The sequence below is a fragment of the Parasteatoda tepidariorum genome, chromosome 9 (assembly GCF_043381705.1).
Source record: "Parasteatoda tepidariorum isolate YZ-2023 chromosome 9, CAS_Ptep_4.0, whole genome shotgun sequence".
Classification (NCBI taxonomy): domain Eukaryota; kingdom Metazoa; phylum Arthropoda; class Arachnida; order Araneae; family Theridiidae; genus Parasteatoda; species Parasteatoda tepidariorum.
This window is the reverse complement of record NC_092212.1, coordinates 26,464,153-26,491,411: the sequence shown is the minus strand read 5'-3', so window position 1 is coordinate 26,491,411 and position 27,259 is coordinate 26,464,153. Positions and strand designations below refer to the sequence as shown.

The 27,259-nt window shown below is 31.8% G+C and overlaps 1 protein-coding gene across 1 annotated transcript in view; it reads right to left on the bottom strand.

The window, feature by feature from the left end:
- LOC107452438 (nose resistant to fluoxetine protein 6-like) overlaps positions 1-27,259 on the bottom strand; it is a 68,815-nt gene that overhangs the window by 27,414 nt on the left and 14,142 nt on the right. The window contains exons 2-4 of the mRNA XM_016068913.3: positions 12,475-12,798; positions 6,743-6,960; positions 2,038-2,152 (exon numbers count right to left, since the gene is read on the bottom strand). Of these exons, the coding sequence (XP_015924399.2) occupies positions 2,038-2,152; positions 6,743-6,960; positions 12,475-12,784 (643 nt within the window). The 5' untranslated portion in view covers positions 12,785-12,798. The remainder of the gene's footprint in view (positions 1-2,037; positions 2,153-6,742; positions 6,961-12,474; positions 12,799-27,259) is intronic.

Below are 27,259 nucleotides of genomic sequence, written 5' to 3'. Positions count from 1 at the left end.
TTTAATTATTGTTAGTTTAATCATATATATAATCAATGTTAATTCAAAGTATAACTAAATAGTTTTATTTTGAACAAAGTAATGGTGAATTAAATAAATCAAACAATTATAACTCCGCCCACAAATAAACTGCTAAAGAATTACTTTGATTACCAGTTTTATCTTTTCACCCTGATTGATACGGTTTTTTGCTGTCACGTATTTGTGACAGTCGGCGCGAAAGGGTTAAGTTAGGTACTTATTTTTAACCAGTAATAATTTTTGAAACCTGTAATAGGTTTGTATTTAACCAATAATCAATTATTTTTTAATAATTTGGTTGTTATTAAATGATTTATGCCAATAAAAACGAAATAGCAATTTTGAAATATATATATATATTTTTATATAATAATTTTCCGATTATATTTTTTTTCAATTGAAAAAATTATTAAAATGATATGCATTTACAAATGATTGTAAACAATACAAATGCTGATTTCATTGAACTTTAAAAGTCCAACTAAAATAACCAAATTCAAGATTTATTAGTTATTTTTCTTCAAAAACCATTCTCACATTTTATAACGATTCTTTTTTAAAAACCATAATTCAGTTATTTTATTCAATTTGATTTTAAAGCAGTTTTTAAAAAGTAATAAACTAAAAGCTGCAGGCATGCGAATTCAACTGCTTATCATATAACGTAATTTTAAAACTGTTATTGATTAAACAATGAAAGAATTTCATTCTTCATATTCCATGTTTCTAAATTAATTTCAAAATCTTATTATTGAATTTTTTTTTTTTTGGTAACCATATTCACACTAGATAATTTACTTTTTTTTTTAACTCGCAGGCTGATCAAAGTGGTCATCCACCCACTAATTGACCGCAGCCAGTGATGCTTGACTTCGGTGTTCGACTGAAAACCGTGTCTTTACGATCAGTCCACTACGGCAGTGTTCCCCAACCCCCGGTCCTCGGACCGGGGTGTACCATCACCTCCTACATCAAGAAGCCTCCACACGGTCTTTTATAAGTAGTCCGCGCAGACTGTTTAAAAAGTGAACCAGTTGTGCGCATGAACCCAAAACCTTTTATAAAGGTAATTGAGAGAAATTTATCTTATATATTTGAGAATTGAATCTGTAGTGGTTGACAAGTGAATAAGGCAAACCAGTAATATTCATAAATAAATAAATTTTTAGTCATATATTTACTACCACTTTCTTATTTTAACTATATTCTGTATTAAATGACTCGTTCGGTAAGTGGATATCCTTAACAGTGGTCTGAACGGACTACCTATAAAAAACCGTGTGGAGGCTTTCAGTTATAGGAGGCGTTGGGTGTACCCATTTCATTGAAACTGAACTTAAATTCCTAGGTTTATACCCCTAATTTAAAATATCTATGTTACATTAAGATTTTATTTATTTTAAAAAAAGGGGGCTCCGAAGGTAGTGACATAAATTTCTTAATGTTTGTAATGTATCATTTTCTCCGATTACCCCCAGATGGAACCGTCTCATTGCAAAGAAACAAGTTCTCATTGATTTAACGTTCTAGAAAGTTAAAATGTTAAAGCACTCTACATTTATTTTTTGGTGTAACTGTATTTTATTTTGAAGGCTTGTTTAACTACAATTAAATTAAAGTTAATAAATAAAAATAATATGAAATATCAGCAATCAGCGTCCGTCCCCCCAGCGGGCAGCAGTAAAATTATCAAACGTTGACAGGTTCGCGGTGATAAAAAGGTTGGGGAACACTGCACTACGAGACCAAAAACAGGAGAAAACGAATGAGACAAAATCTCGATTGCTCTTAAAAAAAAAATATTTAAATTAAGTTCGCATGTAAATATCGAAAATTAGGTGCCGTAAGCACAACTAAGAATTTAATTGTGACTGAATACGGGAATATTAAATTGATCGCGTAAATAATTTGAATTAAAAACGAAATTTAGAAAAAAAAATGATCAAAAATAAATATTTGACGACTGCGATTGATTGAAATGAGCAAAAGATGAAAAAGAGAAACAAGAAATCTTACCTTCTGATACAACTGCATGTATATCTGCTTTGCTGCAACTAGATGGTACACAAACACCAGATCTCACGGTTAGTTGGTAAAAAGCAAGAATCACAGATCGCAGTTCTTCCATAATCTAAAAAACAATTTCAGTTTTATCACATAGGGCTAATTTTAGCGTATTAAAATAAAACAAATGAATTTTTTCAATTTTTTTTACGATACAAAGAAAAGGTTATAAGTTTATAAAATTTCCACTTTATTTTTTAAAATTTTAAGGGAATTTTTGTTGTTGCAAATTTTGTGCGGAGAAAAAAAATTGCAACAAATATAATTTTTTGTTGCATTTATACCTATTGCATTTACACCGAATTCGGGAATTTAAAAATCTGAAATTAGTTTCTTTCGGGAAGCTAAATAACTTTTTCAAACTGATATTTTCAGTTACTAATTTTTGTCGCAATGTAAGGTTTATAAAGGTCGTATTGGTTTATATACATGTACGAGTATGCACTTGTCTGGTCCTTTGATCTTATCGTATCGTTTCACAACTGAAATGTATTATCACCTTCCCATCACTCCCTTCGTAGCAGAGAAGTGGGGACACTTAGTATTCGCTTGAGTGAACACTTAGTATTCGCTAGAATTTTAAATATCCTGGTCAGTAATAAATTATTAGATTGCATTAAAATTGTAACTTGTAGAGAGAAACTGATTACAAATTTGAAATGAGCGAAAAATCTCATGCAAATTAAAAAAAAAAAATAAAAAATTGAAAAAAAAGTTTCCAGTGTAATTTCGTGTTATTCTTAGCCCTGTTATACCATAGAATTCCTACCAACTGTTTCTTTGGTTTTTCTAGAATAGAATTGCAAAATCAATTACAGTTAAAAATACTTTTTTTCTAAAATTCTTAATGCATTAAAATGCATGTTTGGTTTATTTTATGGTAGCGGTTAATTTTCAATAAAATTTGCTGATTCCTTTACCTTCCTTTATTTATTAAAACTGGGCACCTGGGCGTCAAATACTTTGCTTAGTAAATTAAAAGTTGAGGGTTGAAGTTGCAAAATTAATATGAGTATTTTAAATCAATTAACAAATCTATTGAAAAGTTTTTATATAATTAATAAAATAAATATTAAGAGTTCGTATGAAAATTCAGATCTTATAATTTTGTTTATGCTGTTTCCATCTGCTCTAGACTGTAGTTGATACACTTTATGAGTAAAATATTTTGATTCAAGATTGAAACGAAACTTATAACTTTTGCTGCATCTTTATTAAACTGGTGGATAATTAAAAATTTAAATTTACATAAAAATTTGTTTAACTTAGCTTTTAACTTTAAGCAACTTATCGTGAGACTAAGTTTCGAATTATTTAAAGTAATTTTTAACATGTAGTAGAAAAGGGAAACAACTTAGCACAAACAGAAATTATTCATTTAAACGTAAGTTTTGCTATTATTTTTCTACGAAGTGGAGCAAATTGCCATCTCTGCACCTTACTTAAATATAAAAATCTTTCTGAAAGTCCTGAAGAATCGCTCGCTATTATTACCCGGTCATTGTCCGATGGGTTATAAAAGATGACTATACAAGGTGTTCAGGTAACACCATCAATATTAATTTTTAAAATACTCGCCAAAAATAAAGTGGGAAATTATACTTATAATATACTTCAGAGATGCCAACTGCTCCAGATAAGCAAAAATAATTTTAAAAAAAACCGGTAAAAAACTACAAAGTAAATTCTGCAAATAATTGACTATTTTTGCTTGCTTTTTAAAAGGTATAGCATGACGTAAGTACTATAGAGTGGTGAATTATATAAGCCTACGAATCATTTAGAAATAGTGGTGGATAAAAATCTACTAAATTAAATTTATTAAACCAAGAATCACAATTGATAAACTATCACTTTAAAATATATATTTGCTGTTCGGAGCAAGGTGGCATCTCTGTAGATATATACATAATTAATTTTTATAAAGTGGTGGTCAAAATATAGTAAATTAATTTTATGAAGTCAATAATTAAATGGACAAACATAAATTTTGCTACAATTTTAAATATAAAAATAAAAGCTACTAGAAAATCCGGGGATTTAATTAAACGCAGGCAAAGTATTTATCAATCTACCGCTTGTAAGACCTTTTCTCCGTGTTGGACAGATTTTTTTTTATCGATCTCGAGTTGAACCTCCAATGCGGCGAACCGGGTTCCAATCCCAGCGATGACTGATCGATACGAATTCTGCACACCGGCTCACACACACCAGACGTAAAATATCCTAATATCCCCAGTGGTAGACGGATCATGGGTTAGAGTCCCGTTGCCGTCAGGCTAACAGTGGGAGGTTTTTGATGGTTTTCCTCACCATGTAACATAAATGCGGGTTAGTTTCATCAAAAAGTTCAATTTCTCCCAATACTTGATCCAGGAGTTTCTTTGTCTTCTGGATTGGGTTCAAAATTTTAAGGCTGGGGAGTTAAACATAGTTGTAAACCCAAAATTGGGTCGGCTATTCAACGATGGTTATAAAATAAGATTAAAATCTCGAGTAAATATGTAGATAGTTGCATATATTTTCTTTATAATTTTCTATCTTATTACACCTGCGTAAATATTGTTATTCTGACCCCTGTAAATATTACTATATTCTAATTTAGTTTAATCTCAATTATGTTTAAATTTCTTATCTATTTCATCATATGTTCCACCGATTGGTTTTCCGCTCATGACTTTACTATTTGGTGCTTGGTTCCTCTTCTTTCCCTATTCTACTACCATTTCACACATTCCCCCATTATTTGTCTCAAAAACCCACCAACGAATCAGTTAACGCCTCGCAGCGGGCTGAGATTTGAGCTATGTTTTAATGGCAACTTTATAAGGAGAAAAAAGATAAACATTACAAACTCTGACAAATCATTACCGAAGAAGTGAAATTTAACCCTTTGCACTCCAATATCGCCTTTGAGGTGCCATTAACAGTCACCACTCTAAAATTAAAAAAATACTTATACCATAATGATTAATAACCACATTATTTCTAATATTTAAAGAAATATTCATAAATACTGTATTATGTATTTTAAATGATTTATTGCTTATATTAGTTCAAACAAGTGTTTAAAAGTACTCGGAGTGCAAGAGGTTAATTTATCAAAACCAGTTTGATTGCTGGGAAAACTAAGAAGGGGTAAAATGCGTTTATTACATATTTGCCAACTTGCATGGTAGTTAGGAAAGAATATACCAAGTGGTAACAAAATACAAATTGAAGCATAAAACTTTTCTTAAAATTCAGATACATATAGCCAAGACTGGGTCAGGGCACACATTGGTATCCTAGGGAACGGGAGGCGGATCAGGCAGCCAAGGAAGCCCTCAGTCTCAGCCAAATCAAATTAGAGGTCCCAAGTTCCAAGGCCAAGATCAAAACAATCATTAAATCCAACAACTTAAATTGATGGAAATCAGAGTGGCACAGCTCCGAGAGAGGTAGACAAACCTATATATTTTTTAAAGACCCTTCCACCAAAAGACTACAGACCAACTTTTACCTAAACCAATTACTTACTGGACACGGGGTGTTTGGAGACTACCAAAATAGATTTTTCAATAAAAACCCAAACTGTACATACTGTGGGGACAATCAAACAATTGATCATGAACTGTCCCATCACCTCCTACATCAAAAGGCCTCCACACGGTCTTTTATAAGTAGTCTACGCAGATTATTTAAAAAGTGAACCAGTTGTGAGCATGAACCCAAAACCTTTTATAAAAATAATTCAGAGAAATTTATCTCACATATTTGAGAATTGAATCTGTAGTGGTTGACAAGTGAATAAGGCAAACCAATAATATTCATAAACAAAACAAATTTTTAGTCATATATTTGCTACCACTTTCTTATTTTAACTAGATTTTGTATTAAGTGACTAGTTCGGAAAGTGAATATCCTTCACAGTGGTCTGATCGGACTACCTATAAAAAATCGTGTGGAGGCTTTCAGTTGTAGGAGGCGTTGACTGTCCCCACTTTCAGACACTCCGTGGAAACCATATTGAAGGACAAACTTTGCATCAATGCTTTGATAAGTTGGTCTGTAGAAAAATTGTTAAAGAAATTATAAAGGCAAACATTGGAGGGCATTTTGAACCACATTTAACTCTGCTCGGAGCATGCGAACACTATTGCTGGTGTCTTGTGTTTTTATCTACCATCATTTTAAACTTCTCTAGGATTTAACTTGCATTGTTTTTATTAATTTTTAACTGATTGTTTTGATTCTTAATTTGTTCTGCTTTTTAACTTTTATACCAAACTTTAACTTCTAATATTTAATTACTGTTTTTCATGCTTCTGCAAAGTTTTAACATTTAATTGATTTTTGGGCTATTTTGTTTCTTAACCCTTTTACTATTTTAATGGGTTTACACTTCCTTTAATAGATTTTTATTGATCATTATTTCAGATATTCTTATTTTTAAACTTATTGATGTAATGTTTCGATTTTTATGTATGTATAATGTATGTATCTACTCTCGTATGCCCTTAAATAGGGCGGGTCGAGATACAAATAAACTCATATATAGCCAACACTTAAACGCATATCTTCCTGTGTAATAGATCTTATACATTAAATAGAAAGGAGAGTTTACTACAATGATATAAATTTCATGCATATAAAGAAAAAAACGAGAAAAGGTTACCGATTCATTGTAAGGTGTTCGGTGGCTTTGAGTCAAGTTGATATATTTAGGACGAGGACCTAACCTTGGCGTAGCCTCCACAGTGCAATATTGTCCTTTAAATGTTTCAAATCCTCGCTTGTCGTGCACTATGATATTCAGACACTCATCAAAAGCGCCAAACTCTGTAAGAGTCCCAGCCAATGCACCTGACGGAATTTTCGCTGTACAATCAAACACTGTAAGAAGAGGAGCACTTATTAATAAAATGAGACACTTTAACAAAATAGTTATTTGGAATTAACCCTAATATTCTCAGTTCGAAATAACATTGTTTTATTATTATGGTATTAATTTCAAAATAAGTAAGAATGCCTAAATGTGGGCATTCCTTCAGAGTCCCCGAGGCCCTGAAAATTAAAATTTTCGGTAACGTAAATAAAGCAAATGTCGTTATTTTAATTTCTGAGTAACCACCAATAAAAATTGTTTTCCAAAGAAAGTCATACCTGCCAACTTTTAATCCCTTCCATTATCATTTTTCCCAGTGATATTAAAATGGAATTAAAATTTCAATTTTAAGCAGAAAAAATACGTTGTATTTGAAAAAACTTAAGCTGACAATCACGATAGAAACACACATTAATATACATGCTTAATTTTTTTAAGAATAGTGGTGATCAGAACCATTTAAAAATTGAGTTTATAGAAGAAAAAATAGCATATATTTACTACCACTTTAAATATAAAAATGAAATTTTATGCCAAATGGGCAAAAGTTGGCAGGTATGTATATGCGTGTAAATTCCAGCTTCCAAACTACTTAGTAATGAAGTAGTCTATTAAAATAAGAAATATCTTATAGCATTAACTTAAATTTGCTAGCATTACTAAAACTTTTCAAGGACTATGAATGAACATATGGAAACATGACTTTTTCTTATGAATGAAGTAAAGCAATGAGAATAAAGCACAAAAAAAAAGCATAAAATGCTCATGCTTTAGTTCCGCTTTTATAAACAAGAACCTACTTTAACCCACACGTCCTTTCAAAAGTTCGTCTTTTTTTTCTTCAAAAATGAAATAAGTAGTGGTTTAAGTGATTTAATATTATGCCTACCTGCCAACTTTTAATCCTTTCAATGATGATTTTCGCCAGTGGTAGTCAAATGGTACATAAATTGCAATTATAGGCAGAAAAATAAGCTTGCTTGCTTTATTTAAAAAGAACTGGGCACCTGGGCCGCGCAGCGGCCCCTATCCCATACATCGTGACATATATACATTGTGTTTAAAAACATTTTGAAATTTTGCTACATTGTGGTGGCAGAAGCAGAAAAATAAGCTGTATTTCATATTTATATATATGATTAATTTTTTTTAAAAATACTGGTGCATCAAAAATATTATAAATTAAGTTTATAAATGCAAGTAATATATAGAAAGCATACATTTTACTACCACTTTAAATATAGAAATAAAATTTTACGTCAAATGCGTAAAAGTTGGCAGGTATGATTATGATATATTTTGAAGAAACTAGTTGGTTCATTTATATTTAGATTTGAAATCCAGACCAGGGATGCCACAGGTGACTAAAATTTACATTGCAGGTCCTTGTGGTTGTTACGATTGAATAATTATTTAAATTAAATAAATAAAAATTTCATTGATTTTTTACCACTTCCTTCGGGGTTGGCAGGGCATTGGACTCACGTTCGCGCGAGTGGGAGTTCGAATCCAGCCGGCCGAAGACTCCCCGTGCAGTGAATGGTAGCTGGAGAACGTTAAATCTGTCGGGAAATTATACCTCTGAGGGTACTGAATCGGAGATTGTTCGTCCTCTGGTTCTCTTCTGGTAGGTCAAAATTACGGTCTGTGGATGAATGAATGCATGCATGAATGGGTCCGCCCTATAAACGGGTGTGGAAGAAGTAGAATTCTTGGACATAGATTACACCGCTGGAAAGCAAAAACAATTGCACCCCCTCTGACCTAATGGCCGATGACAACAACAATCACATTTTTCATTTTTTGGTCACCTCTGGCTTGTCTGATCCAGACGAAGCACGTCTACATTCTCGTAGCAATGATACCAACATGCTCCATTTCGTGAAAAAATATTTTGTAGTGGTACCGATAGTTATTCCAGTTAAATATTTTTCGTTTTAAGTACTTTTCCATCACTACGTAAGAAGAATTCAAAGTATCTTATTAAATGCGACTTTATTACAGTAGTCTCGGGGCCTCCCTGGCCGAGCGGTATCGCCCGTCAAACGCAGTGTGAAGAGTAGAGGTGGCGGGTTCGAATCCCGTCGTAACCATGGATGTATTCTTTGTGATATCCTTCTCTAAATTGTTCTTCTACCTGACAAGGGTTTATAAGACTAAACTGAGCAAACTAGCCTGCAAATGAATGTAATTTCAATACAGCATGTCTCGGGGGCCTCTCTGACCGAGCGTGGATGTGTCTTAGCATCCTTCTTATTGTGCTATCTGTCCTTCTATTTGACAAAGGCTTATAAGTCTAAATTGAGCACACAAGCCTGCAAATATATGTAGTTCCAATAAACCAATACAGTTATCTCTCAAAATCAGTAACTAAAGAACAGCTGACCAAAATGTGTTACGTGATTTTCTGATAAGTACATGATGGATAAGGGCCGCAAATTGCAACCACTACTAGGATTGGATTGGATTGAATGTAGGGTTTAGTGGCACAAACAACCACTACTAGGACTACAGTTGTCTCGTAGTGACATTTTTAAAGAGTTGCAGTAATTATCCTTATTCTACAAGTTTTACTTCTAAAGTTGCTACCGATTTATTAAAAATTTTGTAGCAGTTGACATCCCTGTGCTAGACTATAAGCCTAGCCATGCTATTAAAAAAATTCCTCTTTGAGTGATGTCAGATTCGATGCATCAGTGAAAGCCTACCAGGGCTGGTGAGAGGTAACCAGAAGATATTCAGTGCATTTTTAAAGGCAAAGTAATAGTAAACAGAAGTCTATAGAATAAACTCCTTTCGTCACAAAATGTAAGACCGTCTGCTGCTATGGAAACAAGAAATAGCGCATTTCAGAGAGGGGAGCTTTTCTCTTCTCTGATTCCCTTCCACTCGCCGACTCGAGCCAAAACCTGCCTTAAATATTGACCTTGAAATAGTCAAACCTCGTAACCATAATCACTACCATTGCTTCAGATGAATGGCGAGGAGAGTTTTTTTTCTATAGACTACAGACGCAGAATTCAATGTTTACGAAAATATGAGACCTTATTTCAACTATGAAAGTGATAACAGTATCACTTATTGCCATTTTATTGAATAATATGCGATATTCTGGTGAAATAACTGACATCGAAGACAGCGACTTAATTAACTGCATTAATAAACGGTATTCTGAAGAAATAACTGACATTGAAGACGGCAACTTGGTTAACTGCATTAATAAACGATATTCTGGAGAAATAACGATGACAGCGACTTGGTTAAGTGCGTTAATAAACGATATTCTGGAGAAATAACTGACATCGAAGACAGCGACTTGGTTAACTGCGTTAGTAAGAGAAACAAAAAGATTTTCATACTGGCAGAAGATCATTACAGGAAAAAAGAAATCTGTCGTAAAAATCATAATAAGTTATCATAAATAACTTCAGTTGTAATTTTTCCAGTTTCAGGAGAATTATACTTCTAGAGTATTCACGATAACTAAAAATATTCCTAAGCGATTACTGATGGAAGACTACTTATTAAATGGGGGGCGTGGCAGATGAGCGTGCAAACCCTGGATTTTTTTAAAAAGTTTCACTCCGTTGTAAGTTAAGAAAAAAACCTTCGCGGTAAAGGATTTAAGTAATTATCCACAACTGCATAGAGTTCCGTTTTATGTAGATATCGAATTATATAATTACGCTTTGAAAACAATATAAAAACTTTTAAAAGTTAAACTCGTCGGACAGAAATTTAATTCATGCTATTTTTTGTAAGCAAAAAGAAGGCCGTGCAACGTCGTTTCAAAAGTTGGCTATGTTGATATTCGTTAGCGCTGTGAGCTTTGAATCCATTCAACGTTCACTTAGATGCAAACAGGCTCTCTCCATAGGGATAATGGCTTTTTCTTAACTTGCAACAGAGTAAAGTTATGATTTAAGGAGGGAATGCTCGTCAAGGGAATTTTGTTGCTTGATAGCATATCACCCTAAAATCTCTGAAAAATGTTCAAATAAAATCTAAAAATCATCATTAATTGGTACAAAAGTATTCAAACGCAGAAACTAATTTTGGACAGAGGAAATATCTTTTCTTTTACTTTCGTTTCCAGAAAATTCTTCACTTTTGAATTCACAGAAGATATTCTAAAGAAGCTCTCTAGAAGGATTTTTCGACTCACAAAATATAGTAAGCACATTCCAAATATACTTTTAGAATTATTAATCCAATATAGGTAAATGGAATATGGGTCAAAAAGTGTATGGAGTATTGGTCTATAGGTAAATGGAATAATTGTCAGTGGCTGTGAAACCTAAATTCATAAAAAAATTTGTGTTTCTTTCAGAGGGAGCTCGTTTTTGTGTCTGATTTTGTAACTTAAACTATCGTCTGCACACATTTATTAACATATTTAAGGTAAGGTGCTCGAACTATTAAGATTGGAAACCTGGTATTTCAAAATCCAATCATAATTTCAAAGGGTGTACTTTTTTTTTTTTTTTTTTTTGCGCATCACCATAATAATTGTGAATAAAACCTCGTAGCCTGTAAGTAATACAGACAAATAAGATTGAACTTTTTTTGTGATTCTTAATCTTCAAATCTCATTAAATAAATTTGCTATCTTAATTACCATTTATTTTAATATTTATATATTACTCAGAACCTTTCCATTATTAAGTTTTTCAACGCAACAAAACTTGTGTTGCAAAGATTTTAAGAAAATTTATCAATAAAGTAACTATATTTTTTTAAAAATCATTCCTGCTCCTATTTTGTCTTTCCCAGCAGTTGTCAAAGCTGTGAAATTCCAGATTTTCTTAAAATAAATATTCTACATTCCTAAAGGCAGTTGTTTCTCCTTGAATTGCTCCTATTTTGTCTTTCCCACCAGTTGTCAAAGCTGTGTAATTCCAGATTTTCTTAAAATAAATATTCTACATTCCTAAAGGCAGTTGTTTCTCCTTGAATTGTACTTTAAATTTGGTATTTTCTATTTTCAATTGTGTACCATTCCATTCAAATATGAAATACAATATTTTCATTCTCATTCTTTAATCCGAAAGCATTCCGCAAATGTGCTTCGTCTCGTTTTCTTCTGGTAATATAATCAAACTATAATCATTGATAATATAATCCTAAACATTATGCATTGGTTGTATGACCCCAAAGCTTAATCCCGTCCCGCCCCGGTCAGGGGACTCCGGAGAATACTGTAGACTCTAAGTGCACGCACGTGACCTCTCATTAAAAAAAGAGGATTCAAAAAGGTAGTCTTGGTGGCGATTCCTGGAAACACCAGAAGGCCTCAAAGAATTTAGTGAAATCTTAAAATTAACAATAGTAGATACTTCAGAAAATAGAATTTAGGAGTTTAGTGTTCAAACATAATAGGCAAGGCATCAAAAAAAAAAAAAAAACATTGAAGAAAGGTAACAAACAAATTATGATAATGAAAAGTATCAAAATTTGTCCAAATTGGTTGTATGATATGTAAATGATTTGAATGTAAGATGGATAAAAAAATACAAGCTTACTTGTTATGGCCCATACTTTTAGCTGCTTCAGAGCTATCGCGTATTTCATAAGACTCGATAAACAACTTGATGATAAATGTATATTTTCTAAAAGTTTGTAAAAAGCAGGCAATGTCCTTTTCACTAAATTGTTAGTAGCATTTTTCAACAACATTTCATACAGTGGAAAATCTGGTCTAACTGGATCATGTGTTGTAGTTTGAACATAGCTTGCTGTTGATGTGGTACTAAAGGGACTAGACTGAACTAAACTTTGCACACTAGCAAAATATCCACAGCACAAAAACAGGAATACAAATCGGGTGTCCATTTTTGGTCGTGCACCTGAAAAATAAGAAAAAATTTAATAAGGTATTTTAAATGCTCATAAAGGAAATATCGACTGCAATGAAATTAACTAAACTGTTTAAACCATAAATCGTGTTCTAAGTTTACGTACATCGATCAACACAGAAATAGAACAATAACTGGTACGAAAATCTTATCATTATAGCTTGTTTTCCGGAAGATTAAAGTATACATGACTACCAAGATTTTCTTTACAGTCATAACATATGTAGAAAACTGTTTTTTTTTTTTTTATATTTATACTAAAATTAGAAGGGTAGAAGTTCTTTTTTTTTTAATTGCTGCCCTGACCATAAATAAAATCATTTTGTATTTAAAAAAAACTGAAAAATGATACAAACGCGGTTGCAGAAGAAATAGCAATGGAATAACATTTATACAAATTATCTTAATCAAATTATTTTTAAAAAAATAATAAAGTTAATGAAGATACTCTTTAATTATAAAAAAAACCTAACGGATAGCAAATATGTTATAATTATTATACTAGGCCCAAAAGTGCGTATTCCGTGAAAGTAAATGTAAAACTTCTCAAATGCTTTACTGATTAAAAAGTAACTTACCGAAATCTGGAAGAAAATTTGGAACTTTTTATATCTTTTCACTAGTTAATTCAAATATTTTCGTGCTAGATGGCATGCCGTAGATTTTTGCCTGAGGATTGTAACAACTGAGGTCCATACGCTTCTTAACCTTGATGGCTCGTGGTTGTCTTATCTAAGGTCTCTGAACAAATTGTAAAGAGTTTTTGGTTAATAAAGATGACTCTTTCATCACCCATGTTTTTCCCCACAATACATGTAATCAAAATGGTTGCTAAATATCATAAAGCTTATCGAATTTTCGATGAAATGGCTTTGTAATGACAGGAAATTCCAGTTCAGACGATTGAAAGGTGTATAACTATCTCAGTCTTGTGAAACGTTAAAATTGCAATAGGGGTCAAAACACTCTTTATGCTTTTGTTTTTATAAAGTAAATCATTTTTTAATAATTTGATCTGTTAACGATTAACATTTTTTCAAGTTCAAAAAAAATTTAAAAATATATTTTGACTTTTTTTTTCATAACACTGATTGACTTTTGAAAAATATATGTTATGTAAATTAGCGTAGTTTGTTGTGATAACGTCGTTTTGAAACTAAACCATGGTAACTCAAAAAAGCAAGTTTTTCAAGAGAGCGATTTCAAACTTTATGCTATAATGCTAATCGCGGCAATGCGATGACGATTTATCTGCTCTCTACATTAACTTTATGGAACTATAAAGATAACAGGTTGTTTTTCTAAAAGGGTGACTTTTTTTACACAAAATGACCCAAAAATCTCATTTTTCGACTTTTTTGAGTTACAACGGTTTAGTTTCAAAGCGACGACAAGTTCTTCTGTGAAGTCCATGCAGTTAATGTACTTTCAAAAGATTTTTCTTAAATTCTATATATTAATAATTCAGAATGTTAGTCTCATTAAAGATAAAAAAATATATAAAACAGAAACAAAATACTGCAGTTCTTTTCTTCTTAAACATTTGGGGTCGAAGTAACGAGAAATTTATTTTGTTTGACGTAAATTCTGCATTGGTAAAACAAAACACCATTTCTAAAAGCTTTGCGCATGGTCTTTCAAATTGTGACAACAGTTTTGCCATGTAAAATCGCCTGAAAACACTTTCTGCTGAAAGAAAGATTGTTTAGATAGAGTTAGTACAGAATCGTTTTCATTGTCCATTACCTGTACATGCTCATTAAGTTTTATTTGATTGGGGTAAATTATAATAGTGTCTGGGATAGCTTGACTGACAGGGTGCTAGACTCACGATAGTGAGAAAGAGTATTCGAATCCAGCCGGCAGAAGACTCCCTGTGCAGTAAATGTTGACTGATGCATGTTAAATCTGTCGGGTCACAAAGTCTTCCATGTTCCCATAACAAATTATACCTCTGGGGATACAGAATTAGGGATTGATCGTTCCCTGGTTCAGGTCAAAATTACGAAGTGTGGAGGAATGAGTTGGTCTGCCGTATAAACGGAAGTGACGAATGGGTGTGGTAGCAGTCAGATTCTTGGCCATAGATGGCGCCACTGGAAAACAATAACAATCACATCCCTTGCCTTAAATGGCCTACTACAACAACAACAACAAATTATAATAGTTCCTGCAACAGCAGAAAAAACAGGAAATAACTTTGTCAATACTTTTCTTTAAATATGATTTATCACTGACACCTACAACACATGAAAACATAAAATTCAAAAATACTACCAAGGAACGTAAACTTTAGACCGTTCTACTGAGGGAAAAAAAACTCTTGAAACTTTATTTTTTTCTGATTGTAGCTACTTTCAATATGTTGAGAATTAAGATTTCGAATGCGTCGTATGGAAAAGCTAAATTTATTCCGAAAAAAAAAAGTAAGTCGCCTCCCGATGGGGTCCCTGGTTAATTGCAACAGCCTGAAAATATTAAATTACAAAACATTAAAGTTCCAATGAACCATCTATCAATTAGTCTAACGGATAGCAAAATGTCGCGATATTGGCATTTACATATCAATCACTGGATATTGTAATAAGCTTACGATCAGGACTGCTACTTATCCGGAAAAGATAAAAATGGGATAGAGAAAACATGATTATCCTTGACTATCACTTCTTTTCCTTCATTTTAAAATACATATTTACATATGAAATTAATTGTAGTATAATAATAGTTATAAAATTCACTTCATGTGAAAGAAATGTTGAAATCTCGAATAAAAGAAAAATTTCATACTTGTGTTTACATTTTTTGACTAAGTAGTAGATCTGTTTCATTTTCACTCGTGTCAACAGGAAGTTTTTCTAATATAAAGTTGTAAATTTAAACATTAACAGTTTTAATTTAAAAGTTTGATTTTGCAGTGTTCTGCGAAACAGGTAATATAGTTTCTTCGTTTTTTGCAAATTAAACAATTAATATTATTTTAATTGCTATTTAGCTACCATTTCAAACAGTGGGAAGATAAGCCTTTTGAGTCAGCTACTGTGACATATCGATCAGTGATCGCAATTTCCGATAAAATAGTAGTAGGAGAACTATGAATATTTTCTGCCAATTTTCCAAAAATTGTATTACAACTATTAAAGATTATAATTTTAAAAAAAATGATAGATAAGATTTCTTAAAAGTTGGAGCAAATTTGTCATTATAGATATAACTTCAATTTAAACCTGTAATAATTTAAATTGTAGTGCTGATTGCAAATATAACTGAATCATTTATGTTTGTGGTAATCACGAAAGGATAATTTTTTCAAAAAACAGAGCGGAAACGAAGTAGTTTTGCTATCTATAAATCTCTTGCATGAATCACAGAAATTTCAAAAACGTATTTTTACGTGACCCGATTGAATAACAGTGAAATCTAAAGATTAAATATTTCGTTAGCTTTTAACTTGATTAAAATCTTACTTTGTTAAGCCGTTTACTTGCCGGACTCCATTTCGCAGTAATGGGAAATGTGCCTTTATATAAAGAGAGGTAGCAAGTTGGCACACATGAATCAAATAAAAATGTTCTTCAGTTAACAATCGAATTGGTTTCAAAGCATAACAAATCCGCTTGAGTTTAGAAACAAATATAGATTTTATTATATAATTAATGTATTTTGATTGATAGGAATGTTCAAAATCTCCAATACAAATGCTAAGAATGAAAGTATAAAGTTTTCCAGTCTTTAATATCTTTTAAAAAAACAGACCTGTTCCGAAAATGGCACATTGGCTTTTAAAAATTACAACAAAATATTTGATGCTAAAATGCTCAAAAACTAAACCGCATTGTTCACTTTTGTACAAGTTATGCAATTCTCTCAAATAAATTTTGCTCTAATTGATTTTTAAAAAAAAGGCTTGCCTCAGAGTCAAATAACTTCATTATTTTATCAGTACATACCCATGGCGCTGTGATTGATTTTAATTGATAGTATTATACGCTGCAATCACGCTCATTGGCACTGTGGTCGATTTTAATCATCACACCCTAATAATTGGTGGCACTGCAGCCGCAGCATTTTGGTGCTGCAATTGTAGCACAATAACAGAGATGCCAACTTGCTCCGGACAGCAAATATATATTTTACAGTAGTAGTTTATCAATCGTGATTCTTGGTTTGATAAATTCAATTTAGTCGATTTTTTTCTACCACTATTTCGAAATAATTCGTTTGCTTATATAATTCACCACTTTACAGTAATAATGCAATGCTATGCCTTCTAAAAAGCAAGCAAAAATAGTCAAATATTTGCAAAATTTACTTTGTAGTTATTAACCGCTTTTTAATTATTTTGGTGTGCCCGGAGCAGTTGGCATCTCTGCAATAACCAATTATTTTCTAGCATGCATTTTATGATTCTGTCAGCCAATCTTTTCTTTTAATTCATAATTAAAACTACAACAAGACAGAGTATCCCAGCATGGATAGGTAACAGCCACCCCCTGGGCCTAAAGGCCTCGAGTAAACAAATGATTATGAGATACGCACTGTTAACCCTTTCGCGCCGACTGTCACAAATACGTGACAGCAAAAAACCGTATCAATCAGGGTAAGAAGATAAAACTGGTAATCAAAGTATTTCTTTAGCAGTTTATTTGTAGGCGGAGTTATAATTTTTTGATTTATTTAATTCACCATTACTTTGTTCAAAATAAAACTATTTAGTTACACTTTGAATTAACATTGATTATATATATGATTAAACTAACAATAATTAAAATAAAAGCAAAGTAAGTCTGTGAAATTAGTAACGACTACATTTAAGTTACCGTTTTTTATTTAATTGCAACTTGATTCTGATTTTGTACGAATGCTTTTCTGAATCACCCGTCCCCAAGGGGTTAAATATATTCGCCATGTAAATCAATAGATTAATTTTTAAAGACTTTCGTAAATAAAATTTAAAAAAAAGTATAATCTAATTTTATATTAAAAATGGTAGCGCAATGTTAATGTTATAATATTTTTAAAAACTTGTTTGCAAACGTAAATAGAGAAGAAAACAAGAGAAGAAAAAAACCTAATTTTGTTTTAAACTATGTTCTTCTGATGCTAAACTTTGCCACCAAGAAAATGAAAGATGTATATAATTTCAGTAACAACAAGCAATGACTTGCAAAAGATACAGATAAAATATTTAACAACGATTAGATAATAATTAAACTACAATATTTTTAAGAACCTGTTTGTAAACTTAAATAGAGACACAAAAGAAGAAAAAAACCTAATTTTGTTTTAAACTATGTTCTTCTGATGCTAAACTTTTCCACCAAGAGAATGAAAGATGTAAATAATTTCAGTAACAACAAGCAATGGCTTGCAAAAGATACAGATAAAATATTTACCAACGATTAGATAATAATTAAACTACAATATTTTTATGAACCTGTTTGTAAACGTAAATAGAGACACAAAAGAAGAAAAAAACCTAATTTTGTTTTAAACTATGTTCTTCTGATGCTAAACTTTGCCACCAAGAAAATGAAAGATGTATATAATTTCAGTAACAACAAGCAATGACTTGCAAAAGATACAGATAAAATATTTAACAACGATTAGATAATAATTAAACTACAATTTTTTTAAGAACCTGTTTGTAAACGTAAATAGAGACACAAAAGAAGAAAAAAACCTAATTTTGTTTTAAACTATGTTCTTCTGATGCTAAACTTTGCCACCAAGAAAATGAAAGATGTAAATAATTTCAGTAACAACAAGCAATGACTTGCAAAAGATACAAATAAAATATTTAACAACGATTAGATAATAATTAAACTACAATATTTTTAAGAACCTGTTTATAAACGTAAATAGAGACACAAAAGAAGAAAAAAAACTAATTTTGTTTAAAACTATGTTCTTCTGATGCTAAACTTTTCCACCAAGAGAATGAAACATGTAAATAATTTCAGTATCAACAAACAATGACTTGCAAAAGATCAGATAAAATATTTAACAGCGAATAGATATTAATTAAAGTAAAATGTTAGTTTTACGTATTTGACCTACAATTTTATTTTTATATTTAAAGTGGTAAAAAATTTATATTATGTAATTTAGGAAAAAGTATGAGTTTACGGCATGTAACGGTATATAGAAAAATTTATATTATTATATAAGTAGTGTTTGAAAAAAGTTATAATGCAAACAAGGCAACCTTCTCTCATAATAAAGTTGAATTTAGTTTTGCATAATATAGAAATTACATAATATAGAAAGATTTTTTCATAAGATAGAAATCAAATTCTTATTACGATGAATTTACATAAAAAAAGTTGCTAAGAAACTAGAAAACATAAAAAAGTTAATTCAAAATAACAGTAACCATTTATTGAAAATAATTTTAACACATTTAAGAACGTTTGTTAACATGTAATACTTTAAAAAGTGATGAATTATAACCTAAATGTTTTGAAACGCAAAAACGTTTCGATTAAGTTAATACATTTTAAACGAGAAAATGTCTGAAATCTTAACATATCTTAAACGTTTGCTTATTATTATAAAGGAGTGAAAGCATAAATATAAAATTAGTATAAATATAATAGATAAAAATAGTTATAGTATAAATAGATAAAAATCGAGGGATAAAATGCATGCAAATAAAGGTTTAGAGTAATTAATTTCCAATTAAAAGCAGACAACAATAACTAAGTTCCTTTATATGATATGTTGAAAAAAATGTACTATCATACCTTATTCAATTGAGGCCACATTATTAGATAAAAAAATATAATTTTATTTGAATCCTAATGTGCCCATCTGATGAATAATCAGAACGAGGTGAGAGGCGAGCTTGAATTTTAAAGGTGGGATGAATAATTTCCTGTATTTTTTAACCAGCTACTTAAAAAACTAGGCAGTTCCGTTTTTCAACAGACAACATTTTTAACCTTTCATTTATCTCAGTTTCAAAAGGTCAATTTTTTTTTAAAAAAAAAAGGTTTATTTGCTAAAACTGTGGCAGTTTTAGTGTTATATTGTTGTAAAACAGAAAGCGGTCTCAAAGGAAGTAGGTTTTTGATATTTCAAACCATTTTAAAACCATGGATTTACAGACTTGCAGACTACTACGCTTTTTGCAATAAATTTTATAGCGTGGTGTCGATAATGGAAAAAAAAAGATTACAGAATGCTTGGTAATTTTGCTATATGTACTTTTGAATCATTTTTATGTAATGGCGAGGAAAATAATTTTCAATCAAATATATATATATTTGATGCTAAAATGCTCAAACACTANTATATATATATATATTTACAACCGTCGTTGAACAGCCGACCCAATTTTTCGCCGACAACTAATGTTCAACTCCGTAGCCTTGATAGACTAGAGAACACAATCTTAAACCCTTGGGGACGGGTGATTCATAAAAGCATTCGTACAAAATCAGAATGTAAATAAATAAAAAACGGTAACTTGAATGTTGCTAATTTGACAGACTTACTTTACTTTTGCTTTAATTACGCTAACTGGTCAATTTTCAAAATTTTACTCAACAGACTTCAAGTTTCTCAAAATCACTTGATTATTATTTATGATCTCTTAAATTAGAAGGAAGTCACGCATGTTGATGGAAATCGAAATACCGTTTGTAGAAGATAAACTAATATTGGGGTTCTTTAGGGTTCGTCCCTAGGTCTGATCCTCTGACTGATTTTCATCAATACCATATTTGATCATGTGATAAAAATCGATTTTAGTATCTTCAAAGATTTTAACTATACTGATTTTAGACTCATATCTTTTGCAAATGACATTTTTATTCTTATCAAACACTCTATTATTTAGCGATTTGACTCGCGGGCTACCCACATCCTTTCTGAACTGTCAGCCTGGGCCAAAAACCACAAATTTCAGCAAATGATACTACTAACCTTTCCCAAAAATAACAAGCGTATTGATAAGCTTCCATATATTAAGATGCAACATAATAACGTAACCAATATCAAGACAATAAAATACCTGGGAGTCGTTCTCGAACCGGGATTGACTTGGATTCCACCTTTGAATGATGCTAAAGAGAGGATATACAATTTTATTCAACCTATTAAGAAGGTGGATAGAGCCACTTGGTGCCTCAGACCAAAGATTTTTAAAAAATTTATCTCCAGTGCAGTGATTGTAATATCTTCTACGCCGCCAGTGTCTGGTACAAGATAATTGTTAAAATCATCGAGAAACTTAACACATTACAGTGAATTTCTTTACTATCTATCACAAAATCATATGTAACAACTAGAACACAGGCACTCCAGATACTGGCAGGCGTAAAGCCTATACAATGTAAACTTATTGAGGATATCATTTTTAAATTGGCCTAATGAGATTGGAGGACAGATGATATTGATGATTACCTTATTCCAACAAGACTTAGAGAAGATGTTGATTTCGATACCCTACCCCTAAACATCCGGTCCAACTAATATCTGTGCTCTGGAGATATTATTACTCAGCAAATACAGGAATTGAAATTTTTACCGATGGCTCTAGGGTAGAGGTTGATTCTATAAGAAAAGAGTACAGGACGGGATTTGATTTTATTGTTTATAAACAATGGAATCCCAATGTACTCAACCTCCACTCAGTCAGTTTTCACTATTGTCTACAGGAAATTTTCTAGTTTATAGTCATACGTGCCAACTTCTACGTATTTGGCGTAAAATTTTATTTTCATTTTTAAAGTGGTAGTAAATATATACTTTTTTTTATAAACGTCTCAGACAGTTGCATACCCTCCAACTGCTACGGAATTTCCGTAGTTTCAGAAATCTTCTTTTCAGACGGTAGCAAAATTAATGTNTGCCAACTTTTACGCATTTGGCGTAAAATTTTATTTTCATATTTAAAGTGGTAGTAAATATATACTTTTTTTATAAACGTCTCAGACAGTTGCAACATCTTCTAGGCCAAGTTGTTGGCGATCAAATCTGCACTTCTTTGGCTGCAAGCCAATCTTAAACCAACGGATACAATTTTTACAGATTCGATCTCATCACTTTATGCCCTTGCAGACCCCCCAAATAAATCAACTACGCCATGGGGTGTTTGGAGAGTATCAAAATAAATGTTTCCCACGACTATCGATTGCCAATATTGTAAAGTTAATCAAGACATTTTACATCTTGTTAAAGACTGCCAAAGATTCCGAACACTCCATGGCAGACATTTTGATGACATTCACTCTGAGCATCAAATCTATTCTACATTGGCCTGCATAAATATCACCAAGAATTTCATAATGACAACACTAGAAGAAATGTTGATCCCGGAGAACATAATTTCTTAATATTTCCACTGACCTTTTCACCAACAAAATCTTTTTGCTTCTCTGCTGTGTTTCTTGTATATCTTGTACATCCTGTTTTACTGTTTATATCTTTTACTGTTTACACCTTTAGCTTTTGATTCTTATTTTCTCTTTACTTTTTGCTTTGATGCTTTTTAGGACTGAATGATTTTTGAGCTTTTTTTTATATCTTATATTATAATTTTTAAACTCTTTTATTTTTAGCTCCCATGCCGTTAAACAGGTTTTCTGACCTTCTATGTAAATGTTTTAAATTTTAGCTTTTACACCTACTTCTTAACCTTTTGCTTTTCTACAATTTGTTTCTTCACCATTTTACCAATTTCAACTTTTTTATATTTTAGTCTTTATTTATCTCTGTACTTTTGTACTTTTAATGTTTTATCTCATTCCCATTTGGATTATTTTCTCAGCCAATTTATTGTATAAAAGTCTTCTAGCCTTTTCCAATTTTAATCTCTCTTCATGATTCAATAAATTAGGTTTTTATAAATGTTATAAGGGCCTTTTGGCATGTTATTCAAAATTGAACTGTGTAACCATTTTCACATAAATGTTCCAATCAATTTGAATGTCAAGTCTGTGAAGAGAGAATACATTCAACAATGTCGCCATTTTCACAATTTTTTAATGGGTTTTTAAATAAATGTCACGGAAGGGCTTCCGCAAGCCACTCGACAGGCACTTGTGCTGGTTAGAACCTGCCTCTCCTCTCCTGGGGGGAGGGGTTGCCAAGGTAATGAATTCATCATGACTTTTCCTTATACCCTTATAATTAGGGGGTTCGAGCTTTCCATAAACTCTTGACCCTTACCTGTAAGCCAACATGGTAGAATGTACTTAGGTTATGGTCGAGGCTCCAAAGGATGTACTCGTTTGGATATAATTGTCTGAATTAGTTAAATTATTGTAAATAACCAGATGAAGCAAAAATATGTATGAACCAATTATGTGATTAGAGTCATCATATGATCTTGTTGTAAGGGTCATTTGACCTAAAGACCATACCTTGTAAGTTATTGTTTTTAGTTTTTGTATTAGGCAGCTGTTGCCATTTCAGTCTTTTCAAAATTTTGTAAAACTTTTAAAGACTTAATAAATGCCACGGGAGGAAGGGGCTTGGTCGGGTCCCTCGACTAGCATGTGCTGGTGCAGGCCTGTGCTGACTCTCACGAGGGAAACCGTCGCGTCACACGAATCTGATTTGACCCGAATATCCTAATTCCTGAAGGAGGGGAAATTCAATTACTTACCTCGAAACCAACATTACATTTTTCTCTATATTTGATTAAAAAGTATATTTTGAATGCGCTTAATATGTTTTACAAAAAAAGATTCTACTGTGTGTTATGTTTAGAGATGAAATATTTTCTTCCTTTAAAAATAAAGTACGTATAGTAATAAATCTTAACTTGCGAAGTGCTCGCTTCGCGAGTTGGTGCATCGTTTAGTGGCACCACTACAGTAGAGTGGATTTCAATAACGAAAGGTTTAATATAAATACTTAATTTAAACTAAGATAAACGCAAACCTAAAAATTGCATGGTAAATTTCTTTCGACTGCGTAAAAAAACGATTGCAACCACTAAAGTGGAAACTGCAGAAACTAAGAAATAATACCTACGACTACCCGGTCAATGAGGCCAACTCACTAATTACGTCGTAGTTCTAATAAACTCAATAGGTCTACTAAAACTCAATAGGTTTAATTTAAACGGAAGTAGTTAGTCAAATTAGTAGTTAATTGTTAATTAAAGAAAAGGGAAATGAAAAGGAGAGAAAGAATGGACAAGACAAACATAGAGACGGCACAAACAAAGAAAGATACCGGTTTGATTAATACATGGAAAGAGTGGTTAAATTATAAGCAAAAAATATATGTTACTTATTTTTTACTTATTCTTTTTAAATTAAGAATACGAGGAATAAACGTTAATAGATATTAGTAAGCAGGGTGAGTAATATCTTGAATCTCGCAGTAATCCGCTGAGTGGGAGGAAATGTAATAATCGTAAAACCATGACCTCTTACCCACAAAAACAGTTTGCACTCAATATACAATACCTGGAAAACATTAAATAAAATAACTAGATATTAAGATGTAAAAATTTTAGATGGTAGGTAAATTAAAGGTGACAGTGGTGCTTGTGAAGCCCCTTTAGAGAAATAAAGGTTAAGTCTTGGAAAAATTAATCAGTTTATGTTTTCCCGATATACTTCTTCACCACCACTTTAAAAAATATGGAAAACTAAAACGTTTAAGTTGACAGTTATCCTCAATGAGTATCGGTTATTTTGGGTTCAAGCGGCAAAGAAGCGAAAATTTTAATATTCCGGAGGTGATTTTTAATTGCGAAAGAGCACACTTGTGATATAGGTTGCTTACAAATTCTGTTTAAAACGACATAAAAATGCGATATTTTAATTCTCGTGATTATTTTTTTAACACGATTAAAGTTTGAAGCAACTGCAACAAAAGGGTATAACAAAATTTTGAAACAGACTACACTTAGATGCATGACACTTAGGTAATAAAATAAATTCAGATAAAATTAATTATTTAATTTAATTTAATAGTATTTTTGTGGGGAGCCCTTTGAATTACTATCGAAGTTCATTACATTTCTTAGAGTTTTAGCTTACAATTCTCTACCACTTCATAAAATCATTTGTAGGAAGTGGAGTAATTGGCATCCCTGTTAACACGTTCACGCCGGGGTGACCCACCGGGGGGTCACGCTACATTGCCTCATCGGGCAGCGCACTGGAGTAAAAACTGGTAACAAATAAATTTAATATTTTAGTTTTTTTTCGGGAATAATAAAATCCATAACTACCAGTTGTTTTTAACGGATGCAATTTTTATATTGACTTGCTTCTTCGCCGTGATAAATTTCCTTACAGTGAATTGTTATTGTTGAGATTAACTCCTCCCGAATATTACCTAATATTAAAATAGTTCTTCTACCAGTATTTTCCCTTTTCCGTCCCGCTTTCAGTCGCAACACCCGGAGTGAACGTGTTAAATTAACATTATAGTAACTAAACTTTCGACTTCGTAGATGGGATTGTAAATGCATGGTTTTCAAAACTTTGTTTGCTCAAAGAACGTTTAGCTGAATATAAGCTAACTATTTTAAATAATTTAAGACTTTTTTTAAATAGACATTGTCACACTCATTGCACTTTACAAAGTGAAAAACGGACCAATCATTTAAAAATTATAAGAGTAATCCGTTCTTTTTTCTTTTTTTTTTTGCCGATTGTATATTTTACAGTATAGTCACAGAAGCATACATTTAAAATTATACAAGTGTACAAGACCAGATAGGCATGAAAAGATTATATAGGTATGGAGAAGAGTTAATAAAACGTTAGAAAAAACGTTAATTACCCTAAAAACGAAACTAAGAGGAAAATATCCAAAACAGAATGAGATTTATTACAGCAACACACAAAGAATTTGCGTCATTTTTAAGCATGAAAAAAATATTGAGGAAGTTTTTGTTTTTAAAACATTTTTCAATTACATCGGAAACGGACACAAATCCAATTTTAATTCAACTCAATTCTCGCTACAGATCATACCTAACGCATTTAACGTGTAAAAAAGAACAGTAAAAAATAAAAAATAATCGTATTTTCTTTGGAAACATGATTTTGAAAAGAGAAAAAAAAATCGAAAGTGATTGTAGAAAAGAAACAAGAACTGAATAAATGAAGATCAAGTTTCATGCTTTTGCCCGAGGACATCTTGACAAGAAATTCGCTTTTCTAGTTCCGGGATCAAAAACGTGTTTGTAATATAATGAGAGGAAGTAAGAGTAAAACGAGGTGTATAGAGCATTGGAAAGGTACACCCGGAAAGATGACAAAGTAATCTAGAATTGTTTTCTGAAATATCTGTACAACCAACTTTAAATAGGGGACAAACGGAACCATGAATTAAATTTTAAATGTGTGTGTCATAAGTGGACGAAATGGAATAAAATCTTACACTTCAACGGCTACGGAATTTCCGTTGCAGCTACATACGATTTATTTTCAATTGTAGAAATGTTTATGCTTAAACATTTTCAACTTGCACGGTTTAACAATTGTGATTTTAAATAATTTTTACGACTGTTGCATATAATTAAATATTTCAGGCAAACTATTTTACTCGTCGGTAGCAATAAAATAGATTTAAAAAATGTGGACGGCGTTTGGCGCCCAAGTAGATTGTAAGATTAGACTAGACTGTGACTTTTATTGCAGATTATAATTTATTACAGATGTGACAATAATTTATAAGCTCACGGTGAACTCTGCCAGCTTCTTAGAACCTAGTGCGATAAAAAGCAACTGAAGTAATGACGTAATTAGAATTTAAAGTTATTTAAATGTTATATTATTTTATGTATGCCACGGGCGAATAAAAACGCGAAACCTTGGGGCTGATAAACTGCAAAAAGCTATAAAAAATAAAATTTGCCACTTTTTTTAGCATATAATTTTAGTTTACTATAGAAAGAAAATGCAAAGAACCGACTGACTGATACATACAAACTTGAGTACCTAACACATAGGGCTATTTTCTCCAACATCTAATTTGATAATAATTAAGGGTAGGAAGGGGGAAGGAATTATAGCTAAAAGCTAGATCTGAATTGGGTGAAAAAATTTATTCCGTGTAAGAACGAAGTCTGGAATATACACTGAGTGGTCAAATTATTATGATCACCCTCTCAATACACTGTTGGACCCCCTTTTCACCGTAATACTGCTTGAATTCTTCTTGACATAGATTCTATGAGATGTTGGTACGTGGTAGGAGGAATTTGAACCCTTATCAGATGAACTGCGCTTTTCAGTTCCGTCAGATTTGATGACATTGTCTGATGCCCCGTTTGGTCTGATCCCACAAATTCTCAATTGGATTGAGATCTAGTGACTGTGTAGACCAGTGAAACTAGGTAAACCTTCATGTTACTCGAACAATCTGTATGACAAGGAGCATTATCTTGCTAAAAGTATCCATCCCCAGCAGGATATGCTAGTAACGTAACAGGATGTACTTGATCTGCGATAACACTTAAAAACCCTTGGGCATT